At 32.5% G+C, this 16510-nt stretch overlaps 1 protein-coding gene across 1 annotated transcript in view; it reads left to right on the forward strand.

Annotated features, from left to right (window-relative positions):
• LOC129234215 (filamin-A-like) overlaps positions 1–16510 on the forward strand; it is a 195353-nt gene that overhangs the window by 64974 nt on the left and 113869 nt on the right. Inside the window, exons 11-15 of the mRNA XM_054868138.1 lie at positions 502–762; positions 2426–2546; positions 2652–2770; positions 4083–4188; positions 16095–16268. Of these exons, the coding sequence (XP_054724113.1) occupies positions 502–762; positions 2426–2546; positions 2652–2770; positions 4083–4188; positions 16095–16268 (781 nt within the window). The remainder of the gene's footprint in view (positions 1–501; positions 763–2425; positions 2547–2651; positions 2771–4082; positions 4189–16094; positions 16269–16510) is intronic.

Here is a 16510-nt window from a genome sequence, read left to right on the forward strand (position 1 = left end):
ACACTTAGGAATTAAGTGTAATCTTTGAATCTAAGTGTCATCTCAAAAATATTTATATTAGAGTCAGTTGTGATGAAATTTGGTGTTCCTGGTGATGGCATCTTGTAAATTAAGCAGATATGGAAATTAATGTACAAAATGGTGCAGAAGATTAAGAAAGGGAAGTAGTGAAAAAATGTTAGCTGAGGATCGGTACTGTGTAGCAAAAGAAAGCAACCCATGAAGTTACTAATAATTTGTGAAATATAAATGCTCCAAGATAGTAAATTTTTTCTAATGCTAATTCTATTGTCTCAGAATTTCAATTTCTGAAATTCTGAAACTTTGACACATTAAATGATATGAACCAGCAAAGCCTGAACCAAAATTCTATTTTAGGGACCGGGTGGTGTTTTAAAGTGTTAAACTTTTCTCAATTGTATACCTATCCTTCTTCAAACATGTGTATGTAGTGCAGAGTAATGAAAATAGAGAATTTTGACTGATTTTATTTATATTTAGGTTGAAGCCTATGGACCTGGATTACAACCATCTGGTGTAGTTCAGGATCATCCAACAGATTTCACTATTGACTGTAGGAAAGCTGGGGGCCATGCGCCCTTGGACGTCAGTGTCATGGATGAAGAATATAAACCTGTTGATATAAAAGTACAAGATAATCAAGACGGAACATTTAAAGCTACATACCGTCCAACCAAAAAGAACAGACATACAGTTCAAGTCAACTATGGTGGTGTAGCCATTCCTAAAAGTCCCTTTAGAGTAAGCTAAAATTTGTATATGATGTTAATAGTTGATTATATATACCCAAGGACTATATTTAAACATTAATATATATATATATATATATATATATATATATATATATATATATATATATATATATATATATATATATATATATATATATATATATATATATATATATATATTGACAATTTGTTTATAGACTGCAAAATAACTTAGTATTTTACTACTCATAAGATTTTAAATCAGAATACTAAAATATTTTTTATTACCTTAGTTTTATTAGGGAAACTTTCAGATTTGCATAGGGAAATACTGTGAAACACTGTTAGTAAATATCTCTCTCTTATACGTTTTTATCATTTTTTTTCATTTGTACGCTTTTTCATACAGTTCCTTCTAAACGTATAAACAATGCTTCTCTAGTTAAATTTCAATAATTTACTTAATTGTTTTTAATGAGTTTTGCTGTTTCTGGCTTATTCAAGTCTTTCATTATGGCATGTTTACTTTCAGAAACTTTTATTTTTTTACTTTTCTTTTAGTAATAAAGGTTTTTTACAGTTAATATGACCTTGAATAAATGATGCATTTTTTTTTTTCTGTACTGGGAGTAACAAGGGAAATATTGAAAGATTTATTTTTATTTGATTTCAATATTTTGCATTATTTTCTAGCATCAAATAGCTTGTATGCTATTTTTTTTAAAATACAGTCGAACCTCCATATATCAAAGTAACAAATTGCCGGGGAAAAAATAGATACATAGAAATTTTGATACAAAGAAACGATCTTGGTTTATCATTAAAAAAAACTCCTAAAACATTAAAATTAAAGCTAATTTTCGTGTGAAACTCAATTTCTAATTTATACAAGCATTGGATTAAATAAAAGTTAATAATTAAAAAATTAAATGTGAAATATTTACTGAGCACTGCATAGTTTCTAAAAAAACCATTTGTAATAACGTTGCATGTTTTTGAGTGATAGTTTTCTGTAAGTTTCGGTACTTTTATTACGGCTTCTCGATTTCTCATAACAGCAGGCACTCGGCTTGCGGAAATACTAAATTTAAAGGAAATGACATTTTTGCACCATCATACATCTTCATTCTTTGGCAGTTCAACTTGATCGTCAACATTTTCGTTTTGACAATGTAATCGAGACAAAGTAAAAAAATTATTCTACTTAACTTGAATGATTTTCACTGAAGCGCATAGTAAGCTAAGACTAGGAATGATAATCAACAGACAATAGGAATAATTTAAAACTGATTTTACTGTATTACTGGTTGCAACTAAGATTTGAAATAAACTTGGAGGGAATTTAAAAACTGCAGAATGGAACAATAACCTATCTACACAGCCTCAATCCCAGATTCCTTCTGAGTTTCATAGTTACCTTTAATGAACTTAATTTTCTCCCCTAACCATCATTTTTCACGAGACACTCTAAAGTGGAACAAAAAATCTACGAATGTCTCGAAAATTTTCGATGTATAGAGAATTTTTCGATATATAGAAACAATTTTTCTATGTAATGGAAATTTGTTGCGATTTTGACGTATAGAGAAAATTTTGATATGTGGAAGTTAGATATATGGAGGTTCGACTGTAGTTTGGATTTACGATTTCTATGATTTAAATGCCAATTCTGGGATTTTTTTTTTGCTTTTCAGGTCAATGTGGGAGAACCAACAGATTCTAATAAAGTTAAAGTGTTTGGACCTGGTGTTGAACCTGGAGTAAAAGCTAAATCACCTACTCATTTTAATATTGATTGTAGAGGGGCTGGTGCAGGTAAGCTTTCAAATTTGTATTATAACTGAAAACTAATTTTATTAACATTCAAGGAGAGGAAAAATTTTTTCCTGATATTATGTTATGTTTATTTTTACTTTATAGGTGATGTAAAAGTAAAAATAACTGACGAAAAGGGAGGCCTCGTTCCCATACAAGTTTTAGACAATGAAGATGGCACATACTCTGCAGATTATATGGCACCTGCTCCTGGAAATTATAAGGTACAGATTTGAGTTTGTAATTTACAACTATTTGTACCAGAGTTACGATGAATAAACATGACAGTGTACTTTATTAAACAAAATAGACTAGTGAGAGTGGCAGCAAAAAATAAACACAACTAAAAGCCATAGGACTTTTATAGCAGCAGCCAAAAAATGCAAAAAAAAAAAAAAGTGAAAGAGTACAAAATTTTGCTAGGGCTGGTTTTGAAAGCAGATGAGTGGTAATTGATGTAAATCTAAAACTTGCATTTTTATTAAGATTTTGATGAATTTTGTACACAGGTATCTTTCCCCGAAGGAACACTTAGACATGAATTAGACTTGCATGATTTACCCCAAAGTATTTTGAAGTGTCAAACACTTGTTCATAATTTTATTGAACAAGTATGGCTTGTTAAAAGTAAAACAATTAACTAATCTCTAAACAATGAATACATAAGTAAAAGTTACTGTTTGTGCAAATAATGTTTCGTAAACAGATATACAAAGTAAAACAAATATTTGTGTTCTGAAAATTTTGACATTTCTGCTTTTTTTTAAAATAATTTCTAGTTTTGGTTCCTAAATTGAAAAAAAAAAGAACCACAAGAAGTGCTCCCCCCCCCCCTCTTTCCCCCAAATTGCGGCCACTGACGTTTTCCTCTGTATATTGGAATTTTTTAAAAAAGAATTAAGGCAGTGAGAAGCAACAGGATGCAAGTGGACATTTTTGAGTTTTGAGTAAAGCGTGTTTGAAGACCCTAGGTAGACTTCCACTGAAAAGTTTTTCTTAATCATGCTGTATTGCAGTGCCTATCAGGGCTACTAGTACTATCTTTTGCTCCAAGACAGAAGAAGTTCATCTATCATTTGTACTGGTTATCTCTAAATTTTTAATTTCGGCAATAGCATCCTTTGGCTTCTCATTGCCTCAATTAAAATATTTATTTTTTATGAAATCTAAAACAAAATTTATTTTGGGTGTCACATGGGGTGGACCTCTCCTCTTGCTTCATAGTGTTTATATATACAGGACAGAAGTTGGAGGGGAAACTTGGGGGACATAGTCCCTCAATTTTTTTTTTTTTTTTTTGCACTATAATGTAAATGGATTTTAAATGACCTTTTCTTTTGATATGTCCTCTCAAATATTTTTTCCAACTGTAGCACTGTGTGAGTGCATAGGCCAGAACCTGCTGCAACACTATTCCAATGCTACTGTTTTTGAAAAATATATGCTCCTTTCACATGAAATTGATCACAACTTAAAATTTAGTGTTCTTTCATTGACGTTCCGTGAATGGATAAATTAATAAATTTTTACCCTTAGGTTTCTGTCAATTTTGCTGGAAAAGACATACCAAATAGTCCAATTAAAGTAAAAGTTGAACCTCAGGTAGATGTCAGTAAAATAAAAGTAGATGGATTGGAGCCAAGTATGTGTTCTTTCATTTTCTTTCCAAATATGTTAAATTTTATGTTTTTTGATACATTATCTTTGTACTATAGTACTATTCAAATCACAGATGTCTCTTTTTGAATATTAAATGTCCGCAGATTTTTAGTTTTCCAATCATAATCTTTATATTCTAAATTGTTTATTTTCAAATTATTCTTATTCTGAATGGGGATGAATTGAGTTCTAGACTACCCTCAAGTAAATAAATAAAATTATTAAAATGAAGAAAATTAAATATAAAACAACAAAATAAGCATGGTGTGTATTGAGTTCAGGGATACATCATTTTTCATGTTAATCTTTTCCTTATGACAGCTTCTTAAAGAATGAAGCTTACTGCTTATAACCGCCCTGTAAATGTAAAGAACAGTGTCTGCAAATTTTTAGTTTTTTGTCATTTCTTGTACTTTAGTTTTACTGTACCAGCTTTGGTTTCCCCTGAAAATAAAGCCCTCCCCCCCCAAAAAAAATCCAACATTTTCCTATTGTTAGTGTGGAATTTAAAACATATTTCTTCAAACATCTCAAACTCATTTCTGCAAGTACTTTCCTTTCCACGAATGTATAGTTGTTAATGTATAGGTATCATCTGTGTAAATTTAATAAACAAAATAACTATAAACGTAACTTTCATCTGAGGGAAAATGAAATGCTTTTAAATGCTGTAGTGATACAGTTAACATAGTAGCCAAAAAGAGAATTTTACTGATACCTATGCCGTAGAGAAGCTTAAAACAATTTAATTTTCATCACAACTATAATTGTTACTAGTTTAGGCTTTTATGACCTGGGATAGAAAACCTAAAACTATCAGATAAAATAACAGCTAACTTATGGATTTATTTTTTATCACCCTTTTTCCTGTCAAGATAATTGCATAGCATATTTTATTAGGACATTTAGTGCTTATGTTAAATGAAAAAGTCCTGTAGCTCATGATGTTCTGTGTGATAGAATTTAATTATGTGTGTGTGCTTTTATTTGCATAATTCTTACTAAAAGATTAACTCTTTGTGGCTCTTCTACTTTTCTTTACGCCAATATCTTCGCTTTTATGTTACATAATTATTTTAAAGAAAATTCATATTATAAATTCCTATTTCCAAACTTTTCACGTCATGGTCTCCACATTTATAGCAAGAACTTTTTTGCCAGATAATGTGCTAACCCCTTTCCAGTTTTGTTAGGTGATGAAATTTGGGTGCAGAAAAGTTTTAAGCTCTCCTTTTTAGCCTACTTTCCCAGTAAAAGTCAGAAAAAGAAGAAAAAAGCATGAAAGAAGGCTTAATGCATCTTAAAAATATCGTGAAAAACAAAAAAAAGTCAAAAATAAAATAATTAAATAAATATTGAAAAATTAAAAATTGGAAAGTAGGGTATTGAGATGGGGAAAAATGTCTGTCTGTCTGTCGGTCTGTCTGTCGGTCTGTCTGTCTGTCCCCCCCTAATAACTTTTGAATGAATAGTCCGATTCAAACAAACTTTTTTTTGTTCGAAAGATCTCGGCGAGGACACCTCATTCCCATATTTCACTTTTTGATTTGAACAATTTTCCGTTTAATTTTGAACAGTTCAAATCCCTTAACAATAGTGCCTACGGGGAAACTGAAAGTCAATGAAGATTCCGTACTTGAAGGCGGATTTACTTCAAACAAATTTTGTTGGAAATAACTCTTGACGTCAAACTCCAGACTTCGACTCCGAGAATTTAGGGGCACTTGACTCCGACTCCGACTCCTGTGCCCGACAATTAATCGGACTCCGACTCCCCGACTTTGACTCTGACTTCGTAGTTTTGGCAAAAATTTACACACGGTGGACAAATGACTGACTCCGATTCTTAAATATTCGACTCCGACTCCTTTATCTCAAAATGAGATTGACTCCGACTCCGCAGCTTTGGTTTTAACTGAAATAATTATTGTTGATATGACTTGTTTTTATTTTTACGCTAAAGTTTCAATTTAGGTACTCAGTTTTTGGCGAATAAACTCGAAGTCATTTATGTTTCTACATAAAGATATGCGCAGACGATTTTTTTTTTTTTTTTTGACAAAGAAAATTATTTCTTTAAGTTGACATTTTATTGTTTTTTGGTGTTTTGGTAAGTGCATTAATTCATTAAAAAAATGTTTTTTGGCAACAGGGGAAAAGAAACGATTTTTTTTTTTTTTGATATGATGTATTTATTTTAATGAGCTGATTAATTTTAATTATTATTTTCTCGTTTTGAAAGCTGTTGAAGATTTTTTTTAATGAAAAAAAGTGTATTAGCTGCTTTGTTTAAAAGTTGCTGCTTTTTTTTTTTTTTTTTTTTACGCATAAAATTTTTTTAAATGAGTGGGGATTATTTTATTCCTAGAAATCAGCTTGAAGTATTTTTAAAGTATGTTTGAAAAAATTTGCGATTTTAGCTATTTTTGAGAATATTGATCAGGTACTAGAAAGTAGTATGGGTATACGGGAAAGTAGGCTCATCTAGTTCTAGAAAGAACTTCTTGTTTACATTTATGAAAACAGTAGTCGAATGATCAATGATTTATAAGATTTTTTTTAAAGTTCTACAGATAAAAATAATTTTTATGGAAATAAACCATGTAAAATTTGTTTACATGAGCTTTAAAACTTTTTGAAAGCTTATTGAATCAAAAAGATATTTTCTCATTTATAAAAAGGGGCATCATCTTCAATTACTTTCTCTTATGTAATTACACTTTGAGGTGACAAAAGTCATGGGATAACAAGATGTAAATATGCAAATGGTAATAGTGTTGGGTACACATATGCACAGTACATTGGTAGAGCCTTCATTAATATTCTAGTGAATCTTGCGAAAAGGTTTCCAACTGAATGATGCTCGCACAACGGGAATTAAGACTTACAACGCAGTATGGTACATGGAACTAGATGCGTGGGATGTTCCATTTTGGAAATTGTTTGGGAATTCAACTTTCTAAGGCAGTCATTGTCAAAAGACTGTTGCCAATACCTAATTTCAGGCATAACCTCCCACTCTAGACAAAGCAGTAATTGACTGGCTACACTTAATGACTGACATCAGCAACGTGTGCTTGGAATTTGTCAGTGTTAACAGACAAGCAACATTGAGTGAAATAACTACAGGATCATCTTGGGACATAGACAAGTCTGTTACAACAATATGGCAAAATTTGACTTTAATGGGTTATGGAAGCAGAAGACTGACTCCAGTGCCTTCACAATCAGTATGGCGTAACCTGTAGTGAATCTCTTGGGCTTTTCACCGTATAGGTTGGACTAGGAAAACCATGGCTTGGTTAGTGGAATCCAGGGGCGGACCGGCCCGCCTGTACACCCTTGAATGTCCTCTGCGCACCTTTTTTTTTTTTTTTTTTTGCACACTCAAACCTATGTATGCCTTTGTTTTCAAGTTTAAATTTGCATTTTCAAACTTGTACGCAGTTGTCGTCATCGCCGTTGTCGTCATCGTTTTTTTTTCTTTCTCTTTGCACCTTCAATCTTTTATTTTTTATTTTATTTCCTTTTTATTTTTTTTCTCTTTTTTTGCCGCCTTCGGTTTTTTCTTCTTTCTCTTTTTTTTTTGCAGTTTTTTTTTCTTTTGTGCCCTTTGAGAGTCAAGGTTGGCGCCCTCTTGGGGGACCCAGTCAGTCCCTGGTGGAGTCATGATTGCAGTTGCTTGGAGCTCTGTAGGGTGTAGTGCTCAAAAAGACATAAAGCAAATTTGTCAACCAGGGCACTATGCAAGCGAGTGTTGACTCCATAATGGTGTGGGCTGTTTTTACATGCCGTGAATTGGGTTCTCTGGTTCATCTGCGTTCATCTGCACCAACCACTAACAGGAAAGGGCTATTTTAGCTACTTTTAAACAACTTGAAGCCATTCATGGACTTCATCTACCCAAACAAGTGTGGAATTTTTACAGATGGCAATGCTCTATGTCACAGTCACAACTGGCTTGAAAAACAGTCAGGACAGTACCAACGAATGATTTGACCTCCTAGATTAACGGATATGATACTGAATGCCAGCAATCATTAATGATTAACATAATCAAGAGGTTAGTTGGTACAAGAAGTCCTGCACTAATAAGACTTTTGCAATTATGGACTGCTATAGAGGCCAGATGGCTCAATATTTCTGCAGGGATCTTCCAACACTTGAGTCCATGATTCGTTTAATTATTTCTCTTTGCCTGGGAAAAGGCTGTTTGACATGACACTGGGAGGTATCTCATAACTATTGTCACCTCAAGTGTCAGAGGGTAATATAAGACATTTCAATAAGTAATTTATTACGTGGTTTCATTGCTTCATTAGAAATAGCCAAAAGTGGATCCTTTCTGTAAATTTTATGACAAGTCTTAGTTTATCATATGGCTTTACTTTCTCTGGGTCTCAGCGACCCAGAGAAGGATCCTTGTCAGTTTGGTTGCCTAGACCCCTCTTGCCATAAAAGTTATACTACTTAGATTCTGAGTCGAACCCCTAGTTCGCGACAAGGCTCACATGGCCTCTTGTTGGCCCTACACTTCTCCCAAATATATGTTAGTATTTTATTTTATTAAACTATGATTTTAAATTTTCTTAAGAAATGTTAATGTTTGTATGGTTTTAGTTTTTGTGAATATTTGTCTAATGCCTTATTGTCTTATTCTTATGCTGCACAGTTGTTTTGTCGTAAGTAGAACTAACTGATTTTTAACATTAAAGTTTTAATGTGTGATGTATGCATGATATTCAGTGGTTACTAACAATTGATCATCTGGTTTTAGATATAATTTTTAAATAGATAAAAACATTTTTTAAGAACTTTTTGTCAGTTTTGTGATGGATATTTGTTTGTGAAAACAGCATTTGAATGTCTTGCTAACACTTTAAATTCAAAATTAACTCTATAAATCTTCTCTGTAGACATAAATTTATAAAATTAAAGCATGAGAAGTCAATGTAAAAAATTAAGTTTAGTACAGTAGAACCTTCTTTATATGGATAAACCAAGACTAGAGGCAATCTAGAGGATCGAAAATCCCGATCATGCAGGTAGTATGGGTGATAAGCAAAGTGAATCTTTAAATAAGCAGAATTGTCATTCCTTACATTTTACTGCTAAATTGCAAAGAATTGTATAAAAGTTATTAAAAAAATTCAAAAAGATTAAAACGTGTCGCTTGAATAGAGCACTATCAATCTAAAGCTTTAACATTGTAGCAGTAAGTTACCACCCCAAGCCAGGGTTAACGCAGAACCACATGCAATATACCAAACAGCCCAGCTATCACATCCAGAGACTGCAGTTTCTGGATATGAATAACCGGGCTACCTGGTATGTTGCATGTGCTTTATCATTGTAGTTCAGCTGCAATGATGTTTGTGTTAAACCATAATTCATTGTAAAATTAATCAGGAGCTGTACATTTAACCAAAATTAAAGTCGCATGTTTGGCGTACTAATAGTTAATTTCAAATTATGATATCTAAAAACTTATCTATGTGAAACATAATTATTAAAAAAAAACTACAAATTTGATCGGGATAATATAGGAATCGAATAAGCGAGAGCCGTATAACCAAGGTTCTACTGTTTTACCGAGTTTCTTTTTTACTGTATATTTCTGCTTTTCAAAGGAGTGTAGGCTAATAGGATTATGTTATAGAATATAAAAAAGACGCACAAGAATAGGTTTTACAAACATTATAAAGAAATACCTGTTCATCATTTTTTAAATTTTGGTGAGGGAATTCAAAGCCATACAAAGCCATGTTGACTAGTTTGCAGTATGGTTTCAGGAAAGGTAAATCCTGTACTACTAATTTATTGCATTTCTACGACAAGGTTACCTCAGCTTTAGATAACAAAAAATGTGTGGATGTTGTTTATATTGATTTTCAAAAAGCTTTTGACAAGGTATCGCATGTTGCTCTTCTCAGCAAGTTAGCTGACATTGGAATAGGAGGAAAAACTTTACTTTGGGTTAGAAATTGGCTTACTGGTAGGAAGCAAAGAGTAGTTGTGAGAGGAAATCATTCTAATTGGAGTGATGTTTTAAGTGGGGTTCCTCAGGGATAAGTTTTAGGGCCTCTTTTGTTTATTATATTTATGAATGACATCAATGAAAATATTTCTGGAAGCATGAATTGTTTTGCTGACGATGTAAAAGTTATGGGGATTGTCGAAAATGAAGAAAAAGTAAAACAGCTGCAAGAGGATTTAGATCATATTACTAAGTGGGCAGATAAATGGAGTATGGCAGTTAATGTAGGGAAATGTCAAGTGCTACACTTAGGTCATGGAAATAAGCGTATGAGATATCATTTACAGGGTTCAGTCATAAATCAGGCAGAAAATGTTATGGATCTGAGTGTCTTTATAAATCAGGACTTCAAGTTTAGTCAACAGTGCAGTATTGCTAGTAACAAAGCCAACAAAATGCTTGGGTTCATCAATAGATCTATTTCAAACAAATCTAAGAAAGTTCTTCTGCCTTTATATAGGAGTTTAGTAAGACCTCATTTGGAGTATGCTGTTCAGTTTTGGTCGCCTTGTCTGAAGAAAGATATTTTTGTATTGGAAAGGGTTCAAAGAAGGGTAACTAAATTAGTAAGGGGACTCTCAGATTTAGATTATGATACCAGACTTAATAGGCTTAACATGTATAGCCTGGAGCAAAGGAGAGTCAGAGGGGACATGATTCAGTTATTTAAATTTATCAAAATGAAAGATGTAAATGGATTAAATTTTTGCAGGGAAAGCAGGACAAGGGGTCATTGTTTTAAGCTATTTAAATCTCAGGCTAACTTGGAAATCAGGAAAAACTACTACTTTAGCAGGGTCGTGGGCACTTTCAATAGCTTACCGGAAGAGGCGGTAATGAGTAAGGGAGTGGATAGCTTTAAGAGGGCCATTGATCTTCATTGGGGACTAATTAATTGACTAGGACCAGCCTAGCTGGGCCCAGAGCCTGTTGCTGGTCGTCACATTTGTATTTGTATAAATACTCAAGGGATCTTTTACATACCACATGATCGTATGACATGGGTGCTGACGATTTCAGCGTCAATCAAAAGCTGAAGGTTTAATTCACAATTAAGTCCCGTAAACTTTTTTGAGAAATTAGACATTTCTTAAACTGGGGATCAAAACATAATTTGAATGGTAATTATTAACTTAAATACAAGTAAAAAAAAAACAAAAGAATCGTTTGTAATTATTTTATTATCATAAAATATTACAGGTCAATATTTAAGTCTGAGTAAAATTTTTAAGGCCAACATAGAAAAAAGCACAGGAAGAAAAAAATACAATCATTTTGAATCTTGTGTAGGAGCCATTTCTTCGAATTTCTTCAAATATTCTTTGCATGGAGGAAACTAGTTTTTGACCAAATTCGGGATCTGTTTTATACCATTCATTTTCAATAGTAGATTTTGGCTCTATTGATGAAGTAAAATGTCTCCCATTTCCATAAACTCTTCTTGCTTAGTCGCCCCATAAGTTCTCGATTGGGTTGAGATCTGGAGACATAGCTAGCCATTTCAAAGTTTCAACATTGTTGACTTTTAACAAATTTTTGTACTGTTACTCGAATGGATAGGTGCATTGTCTTGCTGATCGTTCCAATTTTCTCCAGCAATAAGTTCAGCATTTGGTAAAAGATGACTTGCGAGAACATTTTGATATGCTTGTGAATTCATTTTACCTGAAACAAACGCAATTGAACCCTTACCATTGTCAGAAAAGCATCCCCAAGTCATGACAGAACCTCCAGCCAATTGGTGCTTGGAGATATTTCCTTTTCTTTTTGTAAATCATGTCAATAGAACTCTTCCATCCGTTTAGTCCATCCAAATTCCACTTTTCATCAGAAAAAATTATTTGTATCCATTGGTTATCCCAGGTCATGACTTTCTGCCTGAAGTTCCAACGCTCTCTTTTGTGCCTATTCAATAACCTGAGGCTTAGTCAGTATTGCCATGTAAATAAAACTTTCATAACTTTTAATTGTGTTATATATCATTTTTTGACACATTTAAATCTGTCGCATGAATTAGTTTTCTGGTTGAGTACTTTCCAGTTGATGGTAAGTTTGCAAACTCTTCTTTCACCATGTGAGGACAAAGCTCTAGGTCTTTCCCCGGTATGTTTTTTACCGTAATTGTCTTTCAATCTTAATAAATTTTTGACTATAGTCTTTGATCTTTCTATTTTTTCGCAATAGTGCGGCTACTCATCTCCTTGAAGAAAAAGCTTCAGTTGGCTCTCTTTCATGAGCAGTTAACTTCTTACCTTTTGACATCTTCACAAAGAGCACTAAAACTTCGTAGAAATTAGTGAAAAAACTACAAGTTGTAGGGTTTCCACAATCTCATTAACTGCTGTGATATTTATTTCAGTACATCTACATATGGTATTTAAGAAATACCGGTGGACTTGATGTTGTTGCTCAGGCTATAATACTAACTTTGACTATACAACTATTTTTCTGGTAATTGTATATTTTAAAAAACTTAACTGTTGTGTTATTTCTTACAAATGAACATTAATAATTTATATAATTCACTAATATTAAAATCCCTTCAATTTCATTTTGCCGTTTTCTCAAATACTCAGACTGTATCCTTGTTTTTGTGTCTGAAGAAGTGGTAAAATACAGGTGTCAAGAGTTCTGTCTCCAAACTGATTAAACATTAACACCCCGTAATTCTACAAAATGCTGCCCAATCAGCGAGTGGACAAACAACATGAGTCTAAGTGTCTAACTTCCAACTCCTGTGCCCAAACACCCTGTCTGTGTTAATTGAAATTTGAAACAACATCCTTAGTTTTTGTAACCCTGAAAGTAGCATAAGTGATGCAGACTGAAATAAAATAATGTAATATGGAAGAAAGTTTGAGAAGATATTTGCAATACAAGGCAGTGATTTCATTAGGCCGTTTTATTTTGCAGCATTTATAAATTGAAAAAATATTGTTTAACCTATTGATTTCAACTCTTTCAATTTCATTGTTAGACACTCGAAGTAGAGAACATACAATGTTTTATTGTGAAAGAAAAACTTGATCGAATAATTGGGTTTTATGTGTCAGTTGTTTATCAACACATATAAGCTGTTGAATAACTTAAAATCGAAAATTTATCCTTTTTAAATGATCATTTGGTTTGTTTTAAACTAACAATTTGAGTTTCAAATTTGTTTGCTCATCACTTACATACAATAGGGAGAAAAAATAAATGATTGATTCTGTAATTGCTCACTTTTTCATAAAATAGGCAACTCGTCAATATTCCTCGATCAAGTGTTGCACATATATATTGTCCCCTCAGAGCAACAGTAGGATTTATTACTGTTGCTCTAAGATGACGATATATGGCTTGAATTGCATATGAAAATTTTATTCAAAGATAAAAATTTTAACTTCAATGACTTTAAACATTTACCTATGCATTTTAGAACTATTGTGGGCATTACAAAAGTGGAGTTTCTGAACTTTGTTTGAATTTATAATCTCTATGCATACTCATGAATTGCTTGCTTCAGTTGCACTATAAATTTTAATAATATATTATGCCTGCATTTTACATCTATCTCGCTACAAATTTTAGAAGTAGTTTTAAAAGTATATTTTAAGTACTGTCAACTCTTTTGAGTTTTAAAAAATTCTTTCCCTGCTTACAACAATCTTAACATTTTAAAAGTTAGCATGCATCCTGTTTAACATGTGCAAAATAGAAGAAACTTCTAACTCTAAACAAACCAGTTTTATGCATGCAAAGAAAATAGCATTTTTGAACTTGAGGTGTCAATGCAACCTGCACGTGCATAGTTAGTAAATAACCCTGTGTGCAGCTTACTACCTTAGTGTATTAAATTTAGTGCTGAAGGTGACATCTGGGTTGAATTGGATGCACTCTCGCCCAATCAGTGGCTCCTATAAATTCCCTGCAACAGTTCAGAGTGATCACCAAGGGAGCAGGATGCAGCCAAGCAGATTTTGCTGTTACCATTACCAGTCCTTCTGGTCGCCGAGTGAAAGCCCATATCATTCCGACAGCTGAAGGATTTTTGGTCAACTTTACCCCCACAGAACTAGGACACTATTTGTTGAGCATTTCCTTTGGTGGAATTCCTTTAACACCCTCACCATATCGGTTGATGTGCATGACCAATGTTGACTCCAGCAAAGTCCTTGCTTATGGTCCAGGCCTTGACCAAGGATTGGTGAATAGACCTGCCGAGTTTGTTGTTGACACCAGAGGTGCCGGACATGGAAATTTAGGAATAACTATTGAAGGTCCCTGTGAAGCGGCCATTAATTGCAAAGATAATGGTGATGGGACTTGCTCTGTTGCTTACTTTCCAACTGAAGTGGGAGAATATGTGATCAACATCGCCTATGATCGACATCACATTCAAGGATCACCGTTTGTTGCTTTCATCACTTCAGATGTGGATGTCTGGAAGATCAGAGTGCTGGGAAATGGCATCCAGCCCCAGGGTATGGCAGCAAAGCCCTGGTCAGCTCTCTAAATATCTGCATGCTGACATAAATTCTAAATTTTTTACATATCTGTATTTAAAGCTGCAATTAAAGCCTGGCTTCTAGCATTTTTAAAAATTAGTTTTGCAGCAGTCTAACTTAGCTTTAGCTTATTAAATCGATTTTGAATTAGGCTTTGTTGTGTTGTAAAACACATAGCTTATTATTTGCATGATTTTCTGTGTTTTGTTTTTTGAATTTTTATAGTCATCAATAAGTTGCGTAAATGATTAAAAGATGTCTTAATTTAACATACAAGATCTATTCATCATACCATTTAAATTAAAAATAATGATTTTTTATGTTTGAGTAAGATACATTCAAGCATATTTTGACGTGTTGAATAAAATTTTTATTAAAACTCACATTTATTGCATCACTTGTAAACAATCTTTTCTTAGACAATATTGATATAATAATTAATATTAATTGAAATCGATTAATATTTATTTATATTAAATAAGGGACTAGTTAACCTTAAGGGAGGAAACCAGTTTAGGAAACAGAAATTTTAGTGTTTCTTCATGATTTTTTTTCAATAGTAAAGATATAATCTGAACTTCTTTAAACTTGAACGATATTTTATTCATCTTTTGAAGTATATCTTGTAATTTTTTTGAAGTCATTTCCACAAGAATTAGTAGAGTTAGAAGCTGCTGTCCATGGGTAGTTGTCATCAGAGCATGTTGCTGGTGGGCATTACCGAAGCCACAATTTTTTCTGTTATCATTATAATTTTATTTCTCATAAACAACATGTTTCCTATGAATGTTAACCCAACTATGATCAAAAAATTTGAAAACTGCACATTTTTGAATTATTTGATTAAAATGTTATGTTTTTCTACCATTTTTTCTCAGAATTTCTTGAAAAAAAGAAATGTTTTTATTAATAATATCATCAAAGAGTTAGATTCATGTAGAGTATAATTGGATAATGAATAATCACACAAATTTTCAGAATGATTGGTCAATAACTCTTTGAGCAAGAATACCCACCAGTTGAAAAAAGCTGTTTCGAGAAAACGCATTTGAAAAAAAACTGCTGTGAAAGTTTTCAAATCTCCACTGTCACTGTAAGTGCTCATAGCAGCGGAACTAATCTGAATTTTTCACAGAAATTCTGGCAACATATTCTTGAATAGTTATACTAACATTTTATGACATAAAAAAAGTGGATCTTTTGACCCGTCTAAACTGGTTTCTCCCTTAATCACTAAAAGTATTTCTCATGTCTGTTAAATCTCTTTAAAAATTGAAACTGTTTGTTGCTTTGAGCTAAAATTAAAATATGTTTTTGAAAATTCAGTCGTTAAACTTTCATTTATATGCATGCTTCACTTTCCAGGTGTGTATATCGATTCACCTACTGACTTCATTCTTGACGCAAGAGCTATTTCTAAACGTAGTGATGCTAAAGTTCAATGTACAATTATTAACCCATCTGGAGCAAGAACAGATTCTTTTGTTCAAAGTCTAAATGATGGAACTTACAGGATTTGTTACACTCCATTTGAGGAAGGTACTATGTTTTTCTTGCTTTATTTGTTCTACTTCTGAAATTTTATACGTTATGTTTGTAAATACTGAACAACTTTTTAATTTATTTGAAAATTTTTTTTACTCAATACTGTCATAAAATATGTTATGTAGTTGTAAAATATATTCAAAAGGTAAGGGAAGGAAATTCTTTTCTTAAGTTCGTTAGCTACGTATTTTGTATTTAAATTGATATGAAACTATTGAAGAATATGTTATGACTGT

The sequence above is a fragment of the Uloborus diversus genome, chromosome 1, assembly GCF_026930045.1.
Source record: "Uloborus diversus isolate 005 chromosome 1, Udiv.v.3.1, whole genome shotgun sequence".
Classification (NCBI taxonomy): Eukaryota; Metazoa; Arthropoda; class Arachnida; order Araneae; family Uloboridae; genus Uloborus; species Uloborus diversus.